We start from the raw sequence: 24,281 nt of genomic DNA, 5'->3' as shown, positions 1-24,281 counted from the left end.
AGGAAATTGGAAGGGTATTCCTTTATGCCATCCAAAATCAGACTATTTCATTTACTGAAAACTTGTAATGAATCTAGGTATGAAAATGTATTAATTATTACAGAGTGGACACAGTGCACAGGAGAAATTGATACTTTACCAAATATAGTATTATCTCACACCCAAACCTCCCCAAAGCAAAGAGGACTAAGATCTAAAGAGCAGTCGTTTTAATCTGTTGTGCCTCATATTTTTTCCATGGGAAATGCACATGCAGATTTAAACTTAGTAACATGGACTTGCATTTTTCAGGTGCCACTTGCAGGCTCCTTAGGCTTGTCCACAGATGTCCCTGGAGAACCTGGTGTAACAAACTGTTCTGAGACTTGACCAAGTAATGTGGAGGCTAGTGGAAGGATTCCTGTCACCTCTGATCCTGCATGTTTTCCCAAGGACCTCCTTTAATGTGCTGAGCGCATGTTTTTACATGGGGTTTTGTTCAGCTGTTTATAGGATCTAAGTTTGGGAATGTGCTTGGAAAGCAATCCTGAGTAACGCTGGCAGCAAAATTTTGTCTCCTCCACATAAGCGATCTCAGCCCATGAATTTCAGAGAGCCTGGGACTTCTCTGGGGTTCTCAGGACCCTCCCATACACCCTGGTGCATGCCTTCCTTTCCATGAGGCAGGGTTTGATGTCAGCACCCACTCAAAGGGTGGAAGCCCTGGTCTTGGCAGCACCAAGCACTTTCATTGCTCCAGGAGTGAAGGGTACCAGGCACCCCCAGAGTGCAGTTTGTGCCTTCTGGACACAAACCAGCAGAGAGGGCATTGCTGGCTCTGTCCTTTGATCTGAATACAAACAAAAGTCAGACAGGGCCAACATTCATCACCTGGAGTCATTTTGCTTTACTTCTGCCACACAGTGTGTTTCTTTTGGGGATCCTTAACTGTCCTAATTGCAGGGAGGGGAACATGCAGTACTCTGACATCTGCCTTTGTGTTCCAGCTTCAGGAGCTGCTCTGCTGAACTGTGGGGGAGGTGTCTTCTCTGGTTGCAAGTTATGGCTTAGTTTAAACAACAGCAACAACCTTTTTCTTCCACCAAAATAAAAGAGATCTCTGTGTGCTTTGTTGTGGGGAGTGGTTGGAGAAGAGAAAATCACTGTTTTGTCAGTGATCTTCCCAATTGTAATTTTTGTGCCCTCCCCCTCCTAAAAAAAGACTAAAAATATATTCCAGTCCAAAGAGGCAGGCCCAACTTCATTTCAACATAATTACCTTGCATTCAGTTGAACTTCAGCCCTTCTGTACACTAACTCTTCAATCTAATTGTTTGATTAAACTCGTATTTCCTCCAGAAAGGTACATAAATAAGTGAATTGTTGAGCAAATTAAGAATACTTAACAGCATTGCATCTGAAAAGTAGTTATGCTGATTAAATTTTCTGTCCTTGAGGATTTTCAGGAAATTACTTTTGATCGTCAATAACACAATTAAGTAAACTACACGCACATTAGCATGAATAATTGATAAGAAATTATGTATTACCATGAAGCACTGATTTAATAATTCATGATGCGACACTCTAGTGACTGTGCAAAACTGGATAACATTGACAAGTCTGCCTGATGTTGCTGGAAATGCTGCAAATGCAAACAAGTCCACAGTTCTGTTGTACAATAAAGAAAAGTATCTGATGCATGCTGTAGTTCCTGTTTGTTTAATATTTGAATAAATTTAGAAAGAAGACCCTGAGAAGTTCCTGTACTCTTTTCGTTCAGATCAATTTATCTGTTCAAGCATCTGTTTTCACATTGATGGCTGTCCAGTTCTGCTTAGATCAAAGAGCTGTTGCAGAGTGGGGGAGGCTCTCCCCTGCACAACTGAAACCTGCAGGATGTCTCATAACTAGCAAAATTAGGGAACTCAGACTTTACAGAGCCTCCTGTTAAAGGGGCAAAGCACCATCAGTCCCCCTTAAGACTGAGCACAAAGTCTTTTAGACTCTTTAGTATCTGATGTGTCTGTGATTATAATTATGCAGTAAGATGTTGTAGGTGGTTGCTCTAAGTCAGCCACAAATTAAGCTCTTAGATTTGTGTGTTTTGAGTCTACGCTATGCTGTGTTAAACACTAGGTCAATTTGCCAACAATTCTTGCAACTTGCTTAGGGGAGGCAGATAGACATTCGTGTTCTCTTTAACATGTTGGGGAAAGCAGAGCATGGTGAGCCACCTTTTCCTCTCAAGTTTTGATCCAAGACCTGTCTGCCTCAGGGCGGTGCAACCCAAGGGAACTTGCTTGAGGTCACTCAGCAGTAGCACAAGGGCAAGAGCAAAACTCAAGAGATCTGTGCCTCTGTCATGCTTGTTTCTAGACACCAGACCCTGCTCCCTTCCAGATAGGCTTTCTACTGCAGATCAGCCACCTGCCTACTTTCTGTGCTGTCATATATCAGGGCTATGCCACTTAAACCACTCTGTAATGGCCATTTCAGTAGCTCTGATTAAGCCTGGCATTTAAAAGTTTATAACTCAGCTATAAAAAGTCACTCAGGCTGAACCCCAGCATGAGACACCCAAGCCCAAGGGGATGATTTACATGCAAGCTACTCCAAAATTAACCTGCATGATATTTTTTCAGTTATATGAGGGAAAAATGGAAACCCAAGGTGTGAGGGATGGATGTAAGACAAAGATGTTTTGTTTGACAGCTAACTGCATTGTCACCAGATCCTATGCAGTAACTTTCTCTGAATTTCCGTACTAGCATGATCCATGCATAGCGTCAGTGGTCGCTGTGGAAATGTCAGTTGTTCAGGTTTGGCAAAACATCTCCAGTCCTGGGCTCCTTTCTCAAGAAATTACAGACATCCACAACACTTGGATTTCCCCTCATCCCTCACCTTCCCCTCTTGGCCATCTCCCAGCATCCTCATTCACGACTCTGTAGAAAACCTATGGTCCTGCCTCCAGCTCTGGTGCTGACTTTTGTCCTGTGCTGTCCCCATGCTGCAGTTCCTCCTGATCCAGTGCTGAGCCTGGCAATAGGGAGGCTACAGCAGAGCCATCTGGGAGGGAGTCCATGCTCAGGGCATGCTCAGGGTATGATTGCAGCATGTTGGACCAGGTTTTGTTAATGGGGGTTGATGTACAGTGCCAGACCATGGAACCTCTTTATAAGGTTGCATGCCTTTTTCTCAGCTCTCCATGCTTGTTATCTCTTACATGTCTATTTAAGTCTCCTTATGCCTACTTACATTATAGCAGAAAATGTGGAGCTGTGAAATGCACCTTTGCTCAGTTATGCTGTAGGCTAATCCTTCTTACACTGCATGCTGGATAGTAATGAGATTGTTGGTCTAATTGGCTCTTTATTAGGAGTATTATTTACAACAATGCTGAAGGCCATGTGCATGCAGATAAAGATCTTGGTTTACCATTAAACTCTTCCCTCTTGCAGTCAGTGCCCTCCCCTCTGATCCCCACAGATTGCTGCCCTTGGGGAGTTTGGGCTGACCTTCTCTCCACCTCCCAGAGGAGTCCCCCATCCCAGGTCATGGCCAGGGATAAAAGCTTGCTGTCTCTGGGAAGTTTGCCCTTCTGCTGCATGCTCAAACTTTCTGCTTCCCTGCAGCAGAAAGAAGCCAGCACAGTGTGGGAGGAAGTCATTTGTTGCTGAGTGGACCACGAGGGAAAAAGGGATGGAGATGAAATGCTTGTGGTGTGCTGCTGTGGCACATTCTTCCTCTAAAAGAGCTGCTACTCGATAAAGATCCTGTTGTGCCTGGCTGGCAGTGTGGTGGAAACAGAGAGTGAAGCAGGGGAAGTGAGAAGCCCTGAACTGACACCTGAGCTCTGAGTACATAATTCAGACCTCTCCACTGAAGAGTTTGACACCCCTCTCTGAGATCATAGTGTGGCCTGAGAGGGGGGAGTTGCCTGCCACAATGCCATAAATAAAAGAGCGGTAGAGTACAATAAACAATGTTTTATTCTTTCCAGTTAAAAACTTCCTTTGCAATGTAGTAAAATATTGACTTAAGTGACCATATTACCACAAAACAAGACCTTTTCCTGATAACAACCAAAGAAGCATTTACATAGATATGGCCTGTGAGAATGTGAATTTTATTGTCATTTACTAACACTGAATTTCACTGGCATAGAGCATATAAAGCTTTAGTTGAGAGTGAGGTATTGAAAGTATTTAAATAATCCAACCACAATGCCTTTGTTTTCTGCCCTAAGCTCTCTGCCACAAGTAGATGTTGGTCTGCTGTTTCAGAAATCTGAGTGTCATATTTTGGAGCTGTGAGAAGTTTCCTGTGCTAAACTCATAAGAGTTAAAACTCACCAGGATTTAAAGTATTGGCCTGCATAACTCTTCTAATTTTAACTTCTGTGGCTTCTTCCATAGTCAGTGTTTTTTATTGTAACATCCATAATATGAAACAGAGAAGGAAAAAAACACCACTGCTTGTGTCATTTTAGCCAAGCAGAGTTCTCACATGCAGAGCGACAAAAGGCAGCTCTTTTATGCAGGCTGAGTTACTTCTAGATCTAACAGCCACCCCAGTCCTGTTCTAATGGCCTGGAAGTTATTGAAATGTTTCTGGTCTTGGACAGTTCAGCTAAATCATCTTACAGTCTCCTGGAGCACCTGAGACTGTGGCAGCTGTTTGTAAAGAGAAAATACCCACTCCTCTGGGCTGGTCTAATGTCAGGGTGGCTGCTTTCTAAGTCCCAGCACAAGCTGGGACACAGCATTAATGCTGTGTACAGGTGGACACCTGGGAGTATGTCATCCTTCACGACTTACACACCCATCTTCTGCCCCACCAGTGGCCTGAACATACATGGCTCATCAGCTGCCAAGGTCAATTCTGGTATGCAAGTACCTGTGCTTTCAGAGCAGTGCCTTCAGCCCAGGCTGGGAGACCTCTGATAGTATGGTCAGAAAATGCACCACGAGAGCAGCCCTAAGAAGGCAGGCCAGACAAAGCCAGCCTGAGAACCGGTCCTTGGGACTGGTCAAGGCTGGAAGAAAACTTTTAATTTCTAATTAAATTGTGTTTGCTTTGTCAGCTAAACTGGTTTACCTTTCAGTTCTCCTGCTTCAGAATTCTTTTTTATTAAACTCCAGCACTCAATTGTTGGCCCTAGAGACTAACACTTGCTACAGTGGCAAATTTATTAGGACTCCCCTAGGTACAAATAGGCTGAGGTTTTTATTATGTGCACACAGCTTCTTTACACCCGCATTGTACATGAGGCAATGTGTTAAATAAGATCCAAAGCCCATTAAATGAAGAAGCCCATCTCTGCAAAGAAGACTCCCCAGGAACCTAAACTCTGCCTGTTATATCACAGCTGGCTCACCCTTGCTCCGTCGTGCTGGCTGAAGCCATCAGGTTTTGGCAGATGCTTGAGAACCAAGATGCTGATGTGATCACCAGTCCTTGGCACAACACGGGTAGGAGCATCCCTGGGAGTTGTTAGTTTTTATTAGAAATATTTCTGTAGCAGTGCGCAAGAAATTGGCTGCTGGCAAGGAAGGGAGATGTACAGGAGAAAAGTGCTGATCCTATTTCTCCTCTGAACCATTACTTTAGAGCTAAACCCAGCTGGGACTGAGCCTGAGCTCCTCCAGGGAGGATTTGACAAACACCATCCAACAGGGGTCAGAAGAAAATCAAAGTCCCTCTCAGAAAGCCAAATACTTGAATACTTCTCCTGTGGCTCTGAACCCGGGAGTAAACCAGACCAATGTTGCAGCTTGTTGTTCAGACAAATGACACATACAACAAGCAGCCAGGCATTTGTGTGTGTGTGTGTGTGTGTGTGTGTGTGTATGCACACACAAATTGCAGCTTCATCTTTTTTTTTGGTGGGGTTTCCCTCCGCAGGGCAGGAGCAGCATTTAGGTGAGTCAGCTTCATGCACCCCACAGAGCACTTTGTCAGCAAAGCCCAGGACTCACTGCACAGTTTTATCCCTACCTCCACTATAAGGCTGTGGGGTGGAGTCACAACATGGGTCCAAGCTGGAAGGAAAGGGAGGAGGAGTGTTTTTTATTCAGTGTTTTTTTCCTAGTGATCTGCTTGCACCATGACAAGCCAACGTGACCCCTACTTTACTCTGTTTTATTCAGTACAGACACACCAAAGGGAGGTATTTTTTGCTAAGAGGTCCCTCTTTTCAGTAACTGAACCAGACTCCATAGCTTGGGAGATGACTTGTCCCTTCACTGGGACCCCCAGTGACTCTGCTGCTCAATGCCACGCTGCCTTGTCTGCATCACATCATCACCAGAGATGAGTAGCAGTACAGCTGAAGATAAAAGTGATACTCTTTGTTCCTCACAAAGGGATTACTCGATCTTAGCTGAAATTGAAGTAGCTGGTTGGTGGGATTAAATTTTTTTGGGTTAAAATATTGTAGGTCTGCTGCTCTGTAAAAATCTCAAGTGTCTAGAGAGTTGCTGAGACTGGGAAGCCACCTCTTGTGAAGGAAGGAAACTCCGTGTTTCTATCTAACAGACTTTTAAAAATATAATCCACTGAGTTAAGAGCTATGCCTTTGGACCAGTCTGATGAATCAGATACGTATTAAAATTAGTGACACTGGGACTCTTCTGTTCTGCAATACACTGTTAGCCAGACACTGTGAAAACAGGAGAGGAGTGAATGAATGAGAGTCATCGTTATTAACGAGATTTTAGAATTACATTAATGAGACAGGAAAAGAGGAGCCGAGGTACTGGAGACATCTTGCTCCTGCTGCAACTGCATGGGCAGGTGATTTAGCTTAGATTTCATAGTTTCTGTCTCTGGGACTTATATGTGCCCAAACAAAATAGCTCCTGCATGTCAGGATGGGTATATTTGGGCCACAAATTAACAAGGCCCATAGGAAAGCAAACTTTAGTACCTGCTGGAAGGGAGAATTGCATTGGCCAGAAATCACTTTTGTAAATGATTACACCTTTGAAGCACATTGCTCTTACTTCATCCTTCTCCCCGCTCTCTGCCAGTGCTTCTGCCAGCAGAGATGGCAATAAGTGGTGAGGAAAAGAAAAAGTCTTAAAACAGCCCAGCATGGTATGGAAGATGATGTCTCCTGTGTGCTGCATCAGTTGACAGCATACACACAGCAATGTGAGCACTAATCTGGGGGAATTAGGAATGAGCGAGGATTTGGTTTGATTCAGGCTGGATTTAGGATTAGCTGTAATAAAAAGCACATGTTGGGATCTGTGTGGTTTTATCTATGGCCTCTGAGCATCACAGGCTTTCTCCTGCTCAGCCCTATCAGGCAAACGCGATCGTGGCTGACGATGCTGTTCCAGCAAATGCCCACAGTATAGACACAGTCACATTTATAAAACCTTAGTTTTACACTGGGTCAGTTTTATTTACAGGGTGACCTTACTGCCACTGTCCTTTGTTCATTTTACTGACAAAGCTGCAAATGCTGAAGGAGCACTTCAAGCACAGCGTGGATGTACCATTGCCCTTACGTTAGTGCCACTCCCACAGCGTGAGTGTGACTGGAAGCTTTCCAAGGACCAGGCTGTTGTTTGGGTTTCTCAGAGGAGAAGTGTAAAAATTGACAAGTGCAAACCATGCAGTTAGTGTCCTGCTGAGCCTGATCAGATAACCTCTCTTAGTATACCCCAGGGATGCAGATATTGCACACCACTAAACATGTCTTAGACGCCCACAAGGGTATAAAACTACAGCCAGGTTCCTCCGCCACTTGAAAACACAGTGAGTCATCAGCAGGAACATCCCCCCCCCCACGGACAGCCCAGCAAAAGAGGGAGCTCCAGAGTGGCTCATCTGTGACAGCCAGTGCTAGGAGCACTTGTCTGTGACTCAGAAACTGGTTTCTCCTCACACAGAGATTTTGATGATGGTGACATCTCTTCCTCATTCCAAAATGGATTAAAAAAACCCCAACCAACCACCCCCACCATAACAGCAACAAAAAAACCCCAAAACAAAACAAAAACCACAAAGAAAAACAAAACAAAAAACAAACATGGGGAGAACAAAAGTCAAAACAATATTCAGCCCAACAAACTACAAAGTAATAAACAAATATGGACTATTGGAAACACTCTGAGATATTTGAAAACTTTTGCATTAGTTTCAAATTTTTAATATCTGTTTTTAAATTAATGATTTCTTTAAAAAATTGTTTCAGTCCAAAAGAAAAGGTCCAGGACTGTTTACACAGATGTCCATGTAAGCAAATGAGGACTTCTCAATAACTTTTGATCAAATTTCCCAGCTCAGAAGACAGCAGTTGGAAAAAAACAACACTCCAAATGTACAATTTTTTTTTTACCAGCAATTTCAGTGTTGTCAAAGCAATCTCCTTTTCAGCCAGGAAGCTGTTTTATTGGAAAATTCTTGCTAAGGTGCAGGCATGTGACTTGGCTGTGTCAGTAGGTTTTTGGTCCAGTACTCCAGCTGGTATTTGATCCTGCTTGGTTTATGTTAGGGCTCATCTGGTTGCTAAGGTAAGGAGTTTACTGTGAGCAGGATCAGTGCTAAGGCCAGTTCTGCTGCTGGGTTGAACTCTTGGGGCTGATTCTGTTGCCAGGAGATGTGTTTGCTGTCTCAAATTGATCGTGCAGATGTTTCACAAAGTGGGAGTCTTAAGCAAAAGGGCATCTCCATCTCCCTTCACAGTTCTGCCCGGCCCAGTCCACCTGCCTGGCTCAGGACTCACCAACTACACCACTTTCAGCAAGAGGAGACTGTGTGTGGGCAACCACTCACTCCTCCAGCAGAAATACAGGGGGCATCCCAGGTACAACTCTAGCCCTGGCAAGAGTATGGAAAGACACAAACATTCATCTCCCTGGGGTAGTGGAACATTGGAATTCCAGAGGAAAATGGAGCTCTCCTGGGGCAGACCTGACAAGTAATAGAACATGTGGACTGACAGGTGGGAGATGCAAAGAATAGTTCAAGAGCACTTTTTAGACTATGTCCAGACACTTCAGAAGAACTTGAATACTGTATCTCATTTTATATAGACTTGTAGACATACTTAGATACACTTCTATATAGGTAAACATCCATATTGATCAACAATAACATTGTCATTATAAAGTGATATCACATTCTCCTTTCATTTTTTTCCTGACTGTTCCTTTTGAAAACTTCAAATAGCACAGCTTTGGCATAGAATAATGCTGGAATGTTTTCACCCACTTTCATGGGATGCAGTCTCAGGGGGCTTGTTCAGGCAGTCAGTGCTCACCAGCAGAAACTGATTCTGCCAATAGACTTTGAGCGATCTCAGTGCAATCAAGGAAAGACTCTCTCTTGGGCCATATCCAGTTCTCATCTCCCACAGCTTATCAGTGCTAGGAACAGAAAGAAGGATCAATGTTTATCTCAGAGTCTGTCTGCCATCTGTGGTCTGTCAATGTAAGGAAGATCCTGAAGAAGGCCACCTTAGCTCATCTGAAATGCTCCATGGTTTTGGTGACAACACTGACAACTCTGGCATAGCAGTAATTTCACTTTTATGTGCTCTGAATGCTGCCACTTCCTGTGCCAGTTTTAACCAACCAAGGGGACAGCTGTGATGAGACAAAGCTCTGACACTGAATGCCTGTGGGCAGGAGTGTGAACACACTGGGGAGCTCCAGGATAAGGGAGTCCAAGCCAGCACAGGGAAGAGTCAGCCTGTCAGGCAGCTTTGCCTTTGACAAGGCCTGACTTTTCAAAGTGCATTTCCAGCTTAGAACGTTTTTTTACTTTTTGCTGGAAATCAACTTCTTTCCATTGCTAGAAGGATTTCAAAGATTGTCCCTGCTTCTCACAGAGTCTTCCCACTCTCCCTCTTTCAAAGTACCCAGGTCTCAATTTGTTCAATGGACTTCAACAGGGGAAAATGCTTATGTTTTAGGACTGAAAGCTGCTTCCTCAAGGCTTGAGTTAAATCTGCTTTAATAAAAACACAGAGCTTTAGTCAGTTGGGACATAAATGATTTCTCTTCTGTGCTATTGAAATGCTGCTTTCTAAGTATGTTCAATAACATATTAAAAGAAGTCTCTAATTGGCCATAGAGTACCAAAGACCTGACTATCTAATGTGAAAAAGCAACATCATGAAAACTTTGAGAATAGCAAAAGAAGCAAGGGAAGACCACAGGTCATTTTCAGCCATTCCCTATCCATTTAAACCCCATAATTACAATGTTATGTTTAATATCAGGGGACAGTGGTAAATGTGAGATCATCATAAGACCCGAGTAATCATCCTAAAGACAAAAATAAATCAATCATTGACCTCTGCTGTTATAATGAGCATTTTACAAAAAAACAAAACCCCCCACATTCAAGTTCAATTTATGCAAGTGTTCCACGTTCTTTCTATTTCCTATAAGGCTCTGAAGCAGAGTTTCTTTAATAAAAATGACTGATGTACACCAGTTCCTCCAAATTACACATTTATATGTATTCACTAGAGCCCATGTAACTCATCATGTACAATATCACTAGCTTCTGATGCTGCTTTTCAGTGAGAGAGGGGATCAAACTTAAAGTTCTTTATTTACTCAGAAAGGAGACAGAGTGTATCCCCCAAATACACATACGCAAATCTCTCAGTGTATTTCTGGTAAAAACCATAACCAGCCAACTATTCTCCATATGGTCTGTTATATTCAAATCACAGTAACACTTTCGCTGTCAGCAAGGACTGCTTGGCTAGTCAGGGACCAAAGTAGAGCAGACCTAAATAAAATTGACAGTCTGGACAAGGACTGAGCCAAAATCACTTTGAGAAGAGTCCCTGCTGTGTTTAATAATGCAACACACAGTAAGAAAAACTGAGGAGAAATGTGAAAAAAGGCAAGTTACACCAAGTTACACTCCTGGTAGCTTCCCCCAGATGGATGGGGCATAGGGAATACAAAAGCCCTGATGTCCTCAGGGTGATGGTAAGAAGGTGATCCTCTTCCAGTGCTTTTCAACTGGGTGCTGGCACCACATTCCCAAGGTCCTCTGGCCAGACCACTGTCCTTGCACAGCAGGGAGGGGTGAGAATGACCACAGGAGTCCTGGACCAAAGGTGTTTCTGCCCAGATTTCTGTTCTCTCTCTTTAAGAACAGGAGGAAGGGGGATGGAGCCCTGCATCCTGTCATCTCCTAGATCTTTTAACTGTGTACCACACACATGCACACGCACAATTCCCTCTTGTCAACTTTTTCTGCCAGCATAACTGGAGACAAAATTACAAAGACATATAATTGCAATGAAAAAGCTGGCTAAAAGGCATTCAAGTATTGCAAAACAAGTCCCATTTATTTTGTTTATTAATTAATAAATAATTACCTCTTTGCAAATACAGTTGCATTGATGGAACGTGCCAATGACACACATCTTCTTGAACAAATTACTTAGGAAGGCACTGAACACCCAAGGAGGAGTTGACAAAAATCCATGCCTGTAGGCCATTTTAATTAAACCGAATTCACTAAAACAAATCCAGCATTTTGCACAAGGAAATTCAAGCCCTTGGGATAAAGCCATGGCTGTGGGATTGCAGTCCAAGTCTGCCATGTGACAGCTTGACTGGAGGCATTGCAGTTGCCTCAGGAGGAGGAGGTCCAAAAGGAGGAAGTTCTGGCCCTAGAACCAAAGACTAGGTGTAAGTCAGGTTCGACCTCAGCCACATCTGCTAAGGAAGAATCACCACAGTAAACAAGCCTCAGGGCATCAAGAAATGCAACATGCAAAAAGGCCACATGCAGGAGAAGGGAAACAGTGAAAACAATGGCCTCTGTTACCTTCAGCCTACCGTGCTCCCACACATGTAAAAAACCTGCTGTGTTCCTTAGTCCTAATTCCCGCCTGCTAGTGAGGCAGAATTTAGCTTAGTTTGTCTCAGCATCTCTTTAACCTATGATTTAATGTCACTGTCATGAAACAGTGCTTTCCTACAACTGCTTTCATGACTATTATTGCACATTTCCCATAGCACCCCTTCCCCAAAGAAAGGGGTCAATTCACAGCTGTCATTTTGCCTGGTGTTGACCTCTTCCAGCCTTGTTTCCCACAGCAGCAATGGAAAATATCCCCCCAACAAACACAAACAAAAAAGGGCAAGGAAAGAAAAATATTTGTTATTTTGAAGGTGTACTTTGTCTTCCTTTTAACACATAAACATTTTGTGTTTATAATATCATTCAATCTCTGTGGCAAAGTGCTCTAGGGAAAGCTCTGGATACATGAAAAGAACCACTTTCTCATCTGTTCTGTTTGTTTCTTTTCATAGAATCATTAACGTTGTAAAAGACCTCTAAAATAATTGAGTCCAGCAGTTAACCTAGCACCAAGTGTTCACCACACCTTATGAACACTTCCAAGGATGGTGATTCTACCACTTTCCCAGGCAGCTTATTCCTATGACTGAACACCCTTTCAGTGAAGAAATTTTTCCCAGTAGCTAATCTAAACCTCCCATGGAGCAACTTGAGGTCATTTCCTCAGGTATTGTCACTTATTACCTTGGAGAAGACCCCCCACCTTGCTACAAAAGTTTAGCTACAAATTCTCTATGTTGAAACTCCCTCTGGGACAAGTTCAGAGACACAGTCCACTGAGAACGCAGCTCCCTGAAGCCAGCAGAAAGGATAGACCGAAATGAAGAAGTCCTGCTTGAAATGTATGTGTTATTCAAGTTAGGACTCCTTTTTAGATGCCCATGTTTCAGTTTACCTTCACAGCAGAGTGAAAAGTACACCCTGCTTTCCTCACATACCTAGAAGTAGTATAATGGAGCATCCCATTCTCCACAAGAAAAGTTTAAGAAGACCCTTCATAAAAGGGTGCAGAAATGTGCATATCTACAAAACAAATGACAGTTAACAAAGTAAAAGGGATTTTTTTTTTAATACAGTCATACATTTTTGTTATCATATTACCATTTATTTTTTAATCTGTGCACAGATACTTTGTATCCATAGTCTTCCCTTGGAAAGCTAGTGTTTATCGTGTCCTCTGAGAGCCTACTCCTCGACTTGCGCCTGTTAAGGGCATTTAAATTTGTAATATCACACAAAAAAAAATTGCTTGTACACTCTGCTAGGCTTTCAGATTACATAGGTTTTATCTAAATGTACCATGGAAACCTAATAGATCTATTTGTCTATATTTTAACATGGATTATATTCTGCTTTATCCTGGATAGATGTTATGCTCTGTAGAGTGACAAAGAAGGGCAACATGAATAGCACCATCAGTTTAGCAAAATATTTGTGACAAAAAAAAAAGAAAAATTTTTATAATAAGAACCATTTCCCTTAATTTAACAACTTGAAAATTAGTCTTTGTTCCTGAAACAATATTGATTTTCATTTTTTTTTATGTCTTTCAAAAAGATCCCTTTCCCAGGGGAGACTGTATTTTCTGAGTTCCAAGTCAAAGTTGATTTAAAAATTTTAATGTTTGCAGAACAGGATCATAGGTTAATTCAGGCTGCAAAAGATCTCAGGAGGTCTCTTCATGAACCTCCTGCTCAAGCAGGGTCAGTTTGGAGGCCAGCCCATGTTGTTCAGGGCTTTATCCAGTCAGATGTTGAAAACTTCCAAGGGTGGAGACTGAACAATAGATGTTTATTCAAATATGGGCATCTGGCTGAATATGCTCAAAACCCAAACCATACCAGTACAAGCTTCTCCATCTCCACCCCACACCCCTGCTGCAACCAAACCTACCAAATCACAAAATGTATAACAGGTGAAATGAACCTCAGAAAATCATTAAAGGCTAAATTCAAGCCCCACTGAAACCAATGAAGCAATGCCCTTAGTATTTGTCTAGCACCTCTAAGGGAAACGTTTTAGCAAATGACACTGATGAAAGGAAGTGTCTGGTGGGATCAGGGCAGGTTGTGAATACATGGCTCTTGTCAGGGATGGAGGAAGGCTGAGAGCTGAATTCAGGTTAAGGAAGGAGTCAAAGCACCAAGTGTTGCTCTGTGTTCTGAGAGCAGCTTCAATCCTGGCAAATTTACTGAAAACCTCTGCCATAAATATTAGCACTGAGAGTGGAGAAGTGCCTGTATTCATTGTCAAAAGGCCTGATTCTTCCCTTTCTTTTCAGGAAGTCAAGAGCTGCTTCACTGAAAGCAATCCTGTAAAAACAGCCTAAGATATGAATCAGGCTGAAAGTCACTGGCTTAATTCTTCCTTAAAGCTCCTGCACTTCAGTTTTAACTGGGAAAACAGTATGAAAATGAGACAGAAAAAACCTAAACCAATACTCCAAATACAGATATTTATAAGCAGGAACATTACATTCAATTCTTTCATCTTTTCACCTAGGTTCCCTCATTATCTACGATGATAAAAAAGAGCTTACACAAGGATGAGTGATATTTTGATACAGATCTTTTAAAGAAAACTGATAATTTCAAGAAACATTTTTCTAGAAATTAATACTTTGGATGTTTTGCATCTTTTGTTTGTTTTAAATCACAGAATTCACAAGATCAAAATTAGGTACATTTTTCAGGTTTTAAAAGTTAGTGCCATGTTTCAATGGGAGTCTGAAAACAAAACAAAACACATTTCAATTACAATAAGCAAAGAACTTCTTGTCCTAACAAACAATTAAATACTGTTATGGGATTTCATTCAACCTTGTTACTCGCCAAAATATTTCAGGCCAAGTATCAAGATAACTTGAAGTTTTAAGTTGCATTATAAATAAACTCTGACCCTGGGGGAACCTATTTGGATATTATCAAAAATATAAAGAATTCAGCAGTATGTTAGTGGTCACTGCAAAAGTATATGAGAAGTCTAGAGCAGCTGCAAGTGTATTTTGGTTGTTTAAAATTTGAGGGTTTTTGACATGGCTGTTGTATTGTGCATCCAGTATACAATCTTCATGTCAATAACATTGGGGCAATCGATGTGTGCAAAAAATGAATCTTGCTAATATGGCATATTTGTAGCCACATACTTTCTACTTGTCAATATAGTTCAAAGGCAGTGAGTGAGGAAAGTTCAGTAGATGCAGCATCTGTCCTAGGTATCATAGGATGGATAGGATGGTCTCACAGTTTTATTTTGTCTCATGTGTCATGCAACATATCTGGGTAAAAGGACACTTGCTTTGGCTATCCCAGCCTCCTTAATGGCAAAACAGAAGCAGCAGCAAGCAGTGGCTTCATACTGTCATATGCATTTGTCTAGCTGGCATTGCCCCTTCATCTCACTGATAATTTGGTGCTTCCTAAATTTCACTCTTCTTCAGAGTGCTCATCACCTTGCATCTTTCAACATGGTCAGCTTTCACTTTCCTTCCCACCCAAACCACAATGAGATTCAGACAAAGTGTACAAACATCAAATCTGCATGTGCTTTTGTGTGCATGTGTCTGTCCAAACAGTTCTTAAAAACACTAGCTGGCATATTTTGTTATTCAGTTTTCAAGATACTCCTTCAGCAGCAAAATCGTCTAAATCAGTGAGGGTCACTATGCCAGTATTTGGGGTTGGGCTCATGTCCTTTCCTAAGCGAACCTGAATTTCTTCAGCATCTTGACTGTAGGAGTAAGAGGCTGGTTCAATATAGGGCTGAGTGTCCACAGATTCAGTGTATCTGTAGTCCTGCTGGACGTCTTCAAGTAGTTCGGCTGGTCCTGGTACAGCAGATATTGACCAGGTAGGTTTAGAGAGCTGAGAAGGTGACTTCAGCACTGCTACTGAGGAAGCCGGTAAAGGCAACACTCTAGGGTAGGAGGCATAGGGAGAATTCTTAATTTCTGAAGAGGTGGACTGGTATAAATTCTGTTCCAAGGAAGGGATTGAGACTTGAACATATTTGCCAGTTTCTGGGTCATAAAATGTCTTTAAATTAACTTCAGCTGGTAAATCAACCACATAGTATTGACCAGAGTCAGGGTCTTGGAGGAGTTTACGCTGGGTTGAAGAGGGTGAAGGGCCTACTGCTGGTGCAACACTAGGTCTTTCAGTACTAGTTTCTGTGGGAGTAAAACTTGAGTGAAGGTGAGGATGGAAGGGAGAATATCCCAAGGGTGAAGCAGATGCTATTGTCTGTCCAGAATGAGAAGGATTTCTCCCTACAGCATCTGTATGCTCAGTCTGATGTTTTTTCTGCTGCTCTTGCATTTTCTTTCTCCTGCTTGCCAGCTTTTTAGCCCGACGCAGAGCCTTTTCTGTTTTTGGTGGTACAGTGGGTGGCTTGCCTGTTGGTCTCTCACCAAGTCCCTCGGGCTCCAGCCTCACAACTTCCCCTGCAACATCAGAAAGCAGGTTCTTCTGTGCTGAGTCAGGTGTCTCTTCTGCAGGCATATAAGCTTGCCTCTTTAGTGCCATGTTCAGCAAGGCAGGGTTTATAACATCCTCTGTCTCTCTAAGGCCAGAAATAGTTGGTTTATCTGACAATGAACTGGCAGCAAGAGAGGGCATTGTGCTGCCTGACCTGGGGCTTGGAACAGCAGAGCATATAAGATTGTCTAACAAAATCGGTGCACCTTCTGTGTGTAGGCTGTCCTCTAAAGCATCATGGGATAGAGAAGAATATGTGTGGTCCTCTGATATGGAGCCAGTCACAGGGGAAATTGTCTCCCTAGTGATTATTTTTTTTGCACAAGAGCCACCTTTGCGGTTAGATAAATGATGATTCTTAAAGTAGTTTGTTTTAATTTCTGCAGGATAGCTGGGGTTGTTTTGTGCTTGGTCATTTTCCAGACCTATAATTGGTTGTGTTAAGCTGTGTCTTGCCTTTGTATTCTGAGGCTTCTCCTTATTTCTGCAGATACTTTCCTCATTCCTTTTCCCACCTTTAGTTAACAAAACAAAAGTCTTTCTATCTTCTTTCATCAGTTTCCCTAATGAAAACGTCTCCGTACCTTTCGGAAGATGGGGATCCAGTGTTGCTGAAGTAGAGTCAGGCTCACTGGCTTCTTTCTCTCTGTCAATTGCTCCATCCTTCACATTCTGCTGACCTCTGTGTCTTGATGCCAACCAGCCTATCTCCTGGGCATGCAACAAGTTTCGGTGCTGATTGTTGTAAACTGCTGGGGGCATATACCTACGTTCCATTTCCTTATAACTGCTGCTAACTGTATCATCCAGGGAAAAGGACCTGAATAGAGGCAGCTTGACAGCCTTTATTACTTGAGGTGATCTGAATGTGTTATCTTTAATCATAAACAGGCTGGGTTTGGTTGAGCTTGAAGATGATGGTGTTTGCGGTTCCTCACACCTGGGGATTGACGTGTCCATTATACTGTCAGAAGCAGAATTTGTGCAATTGGCCTCTTCCCTTTTCTCTCTCCCTACTTTCTCTTTCATTAAGCTCCTCTGTTCATTCCCAGTAACCTTTCCCTCCCTCTTCTCTGCTGCATTAATATCAGGACTGATACAAGCACAATATTGCAGTTCATCTTCACCAACCTCTTTCCCTCTCTCCGTGTCTCTTTTCTTACTATCTGCATCCATTTCACTCTCAGTCCTCTGGCTTTCTTGAAGGCATGCTGTCTGCATCCCAGGCACTTGTAGAAATGGCTCCCCCTGAAGTGGCTGCTCTACTGTGGAGACATAAGATTGCTCCGAAGAACTAGTGCTTCTTTTGCATTGTGCTTCATGGCCAGATACCACAATGTTGGTTTGGGTGTCACTGTAAGGTACATCTTCTACTGGTGAGAATTGGCTTAGGAGTGTTTTGAAGGCAAAATTTTCATTCTGAATAGCAGCTTGTCTCTCATTTTCCTCACTCTGGGCACTGTGATTTTGCATGGGCTGCTCGGGTGTTTTGTCCACATTGTTTCTACTGAACGGTCTCTGTGCTGGATACTGCAGATGTTTTCCTAAATCAGGTTCATGTGATTCATGTCTGAACGAGGAGAAGTTTTCATTATCCCTTGTGCTTTTAACCAGTTCTTCATGTTTTGAATCATCTTGCTGCAAGCTGTCTCCAGTTTGGTAAAAGGAAAGGTCTGCTGTTGTCTGGGGTGATGTCAAAGTCAGGTAATTGTCTGCAAAGTGTCCAGTTGGGTCAGTTTTATCATCCTGTTCCTGAACACTGCTAGACAGTACAGAAGCTATATCACTCAATTCATCTTTCTCTGTAATATTTTTCTTACTGTTTTCATGCAAAGTCGAGAGTGAGGCGTTCATTTTTGTACTCTCCTGTATATTTTCCCTAGTTTTACTTTTCTCCTCCAAGGCCCTTAACAGGGGAGAAGGGGTATAGATGCTTTTAACACGTTTACGCACATCCTTCAAGTTGAATAACAGACTTGATGCTGTCAATTTGTAATTATCCCAAGACCTATAATCGCCCAAGCTGCTCTCCTCATGGTCTCTCGATGATGTGCTCTCAGTGGGAGGAGGTGTCAGTGGGATCAGCTCACTTTCAACAGTGTCCACCTCCTGTTTTGGAGGTATGACAGGTGTTAGGAGTTCGGTGATGTTGAAAGAGGGACTGATTGATCTAGGGGAGTTTACCTGTTTAGCCACAGGAGTCACATCCAGACCAGGTTTGGCACCAGTCGGCTTTTCAGACAAAGAGCATGTCTTGTGTCTGTCTGTGAACTTTTCCTTTGCAACCTGTCTCCTCTCTGCTGCCCCTTCTGCAACCCTCTGTCTTCTCCAGGGTGGACAGGTATTGCCCAGTTGGGGGGTGGGGGATTCCTCTTCAGTTAAGATGGGCTGGGGTCTTGGTGGAGGTGGGCTGGGTGCCTGGAACGTTAGTGAGGGTGAAACCATCCTATAGGACATAGACTGGGGTGAGAGAGAGGCTTGGGACATGGCAGTGGGGGAAAGTCGAGCTGGCACTGGGGGTGGTGGCACGGGAGGGGCGTCAGAGGTAGGGGGTGTTGGAGGATGGCCCTCCTGGTTTGGGGGTGGAAGAGGAAGTGCCTGTGTGGCCGGGGGTGGCCGAGGGGGACCCTGGTGTGCATGGTTCCTAGGGGGAGGTGTGGGAGGAAAAGCACCAGGAAATTTGTTTTCTGAAGGGAGGGGACCCTGAGGTACATATATAGCTGGGAGAGGGAAAGCAGCTTCTGGTGGAATTGGCTTCATCTGAAAATCTTTCTCTTGCTTCTTAGCAACAGTGGTTGTGACAGGTGACAATTTATGTTCACCTGTGTGGGATCCTTTAATAAATGGTGCTTCTTCCAGGTATGAAAGACCTTCCTTTTTCATTTTTATATCAACAAATTCCTCCTTTTCAGTCAATTTTTTATGATGAACATTCCATGATTCAAAGGCACTATTCTCACTGTGAAGAAAATTACCTTTTTTTGCTGGTTCATTAACTTTTACGTTTCTGTTTTTTAAGGCCTTTTTAGAAGAACGGGAAAAATTTGACTTGGCTACTTTTGACATCTCAATCAGCACAGGATAATAACCATCAGAGCCACCATAACCCATGTCCACTTTATTAGGTCTTTCCTGTGGCTCATGTTTGCCACTGAGACAGTGACTACCTGGACTAGCTTCAGAAAATTCAGAAAGTTCCTGATGGATGCTTAAAATGTCTGTATCATCCCAGCAAGCAATATCATTTCCATGATTTATTTTATGTTTTTGAAAGCTATTCTTAATGGGCTGCTTATTTGCTGTCAGAGAACTTCCTGACCCTTGGTCTGCCGTCTTATCAAATGTCTTAATCAATGAGGACACTTTTGAAACATGCTTATTGTTTGTTGGACCAGGGACTGGCAAATTCAGTGTTTTCCTTTCCATGGCAAAGGTGTTATTTTTAGCAATCCTCTTCTCCTCTGGAGCACACTTTGGTAACTGTTGGAATGTTGAAGCCCATATTGTATGTTCATTGTTTCTTGCTGTTAGCTTGTCACAGACATTGCTTTTCCCGATGTCATGGTTTAATGTCCCTGAGTGAATTTTAGCAGACAACTGGAGGGCAAAGTCTGGTGAAATGGCAAGTTCTGGTTCATTGTAAGAGTCTTCGAGTTCTGCTACACACAAACTTTTGAAGGCCCGATCTGTGAGGCTGCTCACCTCTCTGTCTGCGTCATCCAGGAGACTCCCAATACTTGAGGAATCACTATGTCCTTCTGTGTGTTTCTTATTTCCCTGCATTGTTCATGAGAGTCATTAATGAATTATCCAGAGGATTAACTTCAGGTGTTGAACAGGCAGGTGGCTGTGTGAGGCAGTTCCAGCTGTTTGCAATTCACAAGCACAAAGCCATTCCTCTGGACAGTGGGGCTGCACATTGACTTATCTTACAGAATAGCTGAAGGAAATTTTCTTCTCTGCAAAGCCAAAAATAATAAATTATCATTTTTCTATATTAACACTACCAGATAGAGAACATTTTCCAGATATATCAGTCATTGACTACATGTATTCTAAACAAGATGCTAGCAACACAATAAACAACATTAAAAATAATTGTTATTTTGGTCAATTCAAATAGCTCATGGTAGATAATTTAATTTCTGGAAAGAGCCATTAAAAAAAAAGGTTTAACTCGTATTTTTTACTTCTGCTCTTAAACAAGGACATGAGAGACAAATTTCAAATATTTCTCTTCCCATATCTCCAACCATAAACGATTTCAAGTGCTGCACATGCATTTAGCAAAGAAGGTTAGCCATTTTTGGCCAGGAAGAATTAGCAATGAAAATCACTTAAAAAAAAGATGTCACTGAGTACATCATTGCACACTATGTCCAAAATGAAAGAAAAGCTGACAAAACTCAATTGTCACAGCTTTGTCGTGACAATTGCTGTGAACACAACCCTTGTTTGAGAAAGCCAAATGGCCCCACGGGTAAAGAGGGTTTACTGAGCATGTTCCAGGCAAATATTGCTCGTGTACAATCCTTTAGCCACCCACATCATAATACGGTTGGGTTGGGTTGGTGTGTTGAAGCTGAAGTGGCTGCTAACATCAGCTTAGCCAGCAGAAGGCAGGAGTGTCTAGGGGACTCTAGCAGACCCACTGAAGTAGCATAGGGAACATTTGTTTTCAGTTCCAGAATGGCTGAGAGCTAAAGGCAATCCATTCAACACAACTATAAAATATCACAGCCTTCCATTAATCCCTGATTATGAGGCATAGTCAGGGCCCACAGCCTGGGGTTTTTGTCTATCTCCATGTCAGTCTGAGTACAGGATGGGGGAATCTTTGGATGGAATAAGAAAAGCAAAATAGACTCTTCAGCTGTACTTGAAATCTACACATTAAAACTCCTTACAATTTTTCTCTGTAAACTCTTCAGATGCTTATTCTCACGTTTAAGGACTTGAGCAGGGTATTGAGTAAACTACTAGGAGACTCAGTGTAAAAGCATACTCAAGAGCTGTCTAAAACTCTTTCTTTAAGGAGAGTCTGATCTGTATCTCCATTTCCTCAAACAATGGCATTACAAACCTGTGATGGGCTGAAACAACACAGTTCACATCTGTAGCAGCTTCTATGCAAGCGGAAGGTATCTCCATCTCAAGTTTGGATCCTCTGTAGAATTGAGCAATGAAATTCAGATCTGGATTTCAGCCTCTCCAGCTGTCCAAATCTATGATTCTACCTTTGCCCATCTCAGTGAGACTCTTGGAAAGGGTCTGTTTTTCCCTATTGGTGCTGGTCAAAATATGAAAAGTCAGAGCTGAGCTTAATCAGCTTATCAGCTGAATTACTTGGGCTCAGTTGTTTTTTCAAAGGAAAACACTCCTCACCTTCCTTTTCTATTTAAAAAAATCTCAGCTAACCTATTTTTAGACTCCAAGTGTCATAGTGGATCTATATCCTGTTTTTCCAGCCATGCAATTCCAATGACTTATGCATAACTACAATAGATTTACACCAGAAATAAAATAAGCTTAACAGAGCTTCTCCATCTTACTTTGTACAAAGATTTTTCAAAAGTGAGTTTTACCTCCCCCCCTCAATTTTTGTGTATAATGCAGCAAGATAAAAGACAAGACAAATTAAAGACCATCCTGCTCCTGGTTTTGATCCTTAACTATTATAAAAATGGGAAATACAGGTACATACTTGCCACGTAATTTGCTTCTTCTCTTTAGAACTCACTCTCATATTTGTATTTGCCTTCTTTTCTAACCATCTTTACTGAGAAGGTAGAAATAGTCCAGTGATGTAAATTTGATAGAAGTAGTGTCCCGGGATGTTTCTGAGCTTCAGCATTTTTTTGGTCTTAAGTGAACTCTACAATTTGAAAACAAAGACATTTGTTTGAATGATCTGAAGACTGTCTCCTATTTGTTCATTAATTTGTTCGTTCACATTTTGCAACCATTTAAGGAGTGATTTACAGGATTTCTTACAAAAAGACAGGCAGCTATCCATCCCAGAGCAACAATAGTCAAATACCTGGAGGGTTCGATAGCTTGTGGAGTGCAGTCAGGTTACCAGCAAACAACTGTCACAATCTCCAGCACACTCTGGTAGCCCCAGCAGAGACTAACAGTTGGGTGAGCAGTGGTTTCCTGGCATGCTGCCCATTGCAAAGGCTGGGTGACAACTCCTGGCTAAAAAGAAGGGTTGTGCCAGAAGATTTTTTCCCTGTTGCAGTCTACATCCCTGCTGTGCTACCCTTTCAGAGGGACTCAGAGGAAAATATGTGCCTCCACTCCACCTGTATATGACTTTCTACTGTCAATAAATACACACGTCAATCTGGTGGACTGGGAACTAATGTAGCTGATGTTTGAAAGTCCATGGTTTTCACAGTTGCTGTGGTAAAGGAGAGGAAAGGTGGACAGCTGAGATGGTAAGGGGCAGTAAAAAAAACATCTTTTTGCTTCCATGCGTGAATCAGAGTCAGGAGATGCTAAAGGAAAGCTCAGCTATGGTGAACATACATTGCTGCCGTTCTTTTGCTGTGGAAACTCCCAAGGTTCAGGCTAGTTTGCTTAATCTTTGCAAGAATATATTGATTTCCTGCCTGGTCCTGAGGTAGTGCAAATAGCATAGTCTTCTCTAAGAAAACTTTTGAGTCAGCTCACGATATTAAAAACCTACTGGCAAAAGTGGTAGCAAGGCCCCACCCACTGTGATGGTCTGCTGGACCTTACCTGAGGAATGACAGTTATCAGTGTGTTTAGGGATAAGCTTGTACAAATCAGAGCTTTCTGTGGTCTGCTTAAGAAGTCTGGGTAAAAAAATGTAAAACTAAAGGAAAAAAACTCAAAAAACAATGCTACATCTGACTGCAGACAGACGTAAAAGGGCATCATCTCTTCAGAGATGTGTGCTCAGTTCTTTGCTCAGAGGTTAAATTTCAATTTTACTGCTTCTGTGGTACTCTTAACTGTGCAAAACCAACACAGCTGTGGGAGATGGTGATTATGTTCTGCTCACTCATCAACGAGCTGCTGACTAAATTACAGCAGCACAATGTTTATTGGTATTTAGGTGGTGCCTGAACTAGGAGGAAGCTTGCCTTTCAGATCTCCTGGATAGAGGTCTGGAGAAACATACTGTCCCTTGTAAACTGAGAACTTTTGCTGAAAAGTGAGTAGAGTAACTATAAACATTTTCCTAGATCGAAATTGTTTTCCTAGATGGAGTCACTGTTACAAAAACAACTCGGCGCCACTGATCAAGAAAAGAATAGTGACTGTCACTGACTCTGAAACCCTTGTGATGATCCTTGTCTTGCCTGGACACAATACTTGTACTTGGGCAGTGTAATGTTTCAAGCTAGAAAAGCTGTATCTGCACCAAGTGTTCAAGGTGTAGATCATTACTGGGACTGGATGGAAAAAGCAGCACTGTACTGATCTAGCTATCCCTTGTATAGGTATGACAGCAACCTCTGAACTAGGCAAAGAAGCTGTTCATGCCAGGTTTAATAACCTGGTAAAGCCCCATTTCTTTACCTTTCTGGACAAACATGGCAGCCAGCAAGCAAGGTGCAGTGTTTGAGCTCAGGTCAAGTCAGGATTCAGCTAGTTCAAATATTTAAGGATGTCTGAATTTAGTCTATTTTAAAGACAGAGGAAAGCAATACTGGGCATTTGGAACTGCTTGGAAATGCTGAGGAATGTGTGAGGGGTTAACAATAGGCATCATCTGATATGAGCGACTGAAAAAGCTCACAGGAACACACAGATTTCAAGCAGCCTAATCAGAAACCAACCTCCCCTCTCTTTTAAATAGGAGGCTTTTTTCAGTGTCTCTCTTAAGTACATAGCAAGTTGTGATGAGGAGGTTAAATTACAGACTATTCCTGGCCTGGCACAGACTGAATGTCAACCTTTTTTTTCACTAGACAGGAGCTGGGCAAACCAGCAAACTTG

The 24,281-nt window shown here is 42.4% G+C and overlaps 1 protein-coding gene and 1 long non-coding RNA gene across 10 annotated transcripts in view; one reads left to right on the top strand and one right to left on the bottom strand.

The window, feature by feature from the left end:
• The first annotated feature begins 12 nt into the window (after nucleotides 1-12).
• LOC135418011 (uncharacterized) lies at nucleotides 13-1,730 on the top strand. The gene is made up of 2 exons (XR_010432294.1): nucleotides 13-373; nucleotides 987-1,730. It is a non-coding gene; the product is annotated as an uncharacterized LOC135418011 (long non-coding RNA).
• A 9,557-nt stretch (nucleotides 1,731-11,287) lies between these two features.
• C8H10orf71 (chromosome 8 C10orf71 homolog) overlaps nucleotides 11,288-24,281 on the bottom strand; it is a 31,049-nt gene continuing 18,055 nt past the window's right edge. For 6 of the 9 annotated variants that reach the window (XM_064662799.1, XM_064662802.1, XM_064662798.1 and 3 more), the window contains 2 exons: nucleotides 22,015-22,185; nucleotides 11,288-20,269 (listed from right to left, as the gene is read on the bottom strand). In XM_064662799.1, coding sequence (XP_064518869.1) covers nucleotides 15,450-20,093 — 4,644 coding nt within the window. In that variant the 5' untranslated portion in view covers nucleotides 20,094-20,269; nucleotides 22,015-22,185 and the 3' untranslated portion in view covers nucleotides 11,288-15,449. Of the gene's footprint in view, nucleotides 20,270-21,393; nucleotides 21,478-22,014; nucleotides 22,186-24,281 lie in introns of all 9 variants that reach the window. The other 3 variants (XM_064662803.1, XM_064662804.1, XM_064662806.1) reach the window with 3 other exon arrangements.

This window comes from Pseudopipra pipra, chromosome 8 (assembly GCF_036250125.1).
Source record: "Pseudopipra pipra isolate bDixPip1 chromosome 8, bDixPip1.hap1, whole genome shotgun sequence".
Classification (NCBI taxonomy): Eukaryota; Metazoa; Chordata; class Aves; order Passeriformes; family Pipridae; genus Pseudopipra; species Pseudopipra pipra.
The sequence above is the reverse complement of the archived record's forward strand: the minus strand, read 5'-3'. Positions and strand labels throughout refer to the sequence as shown.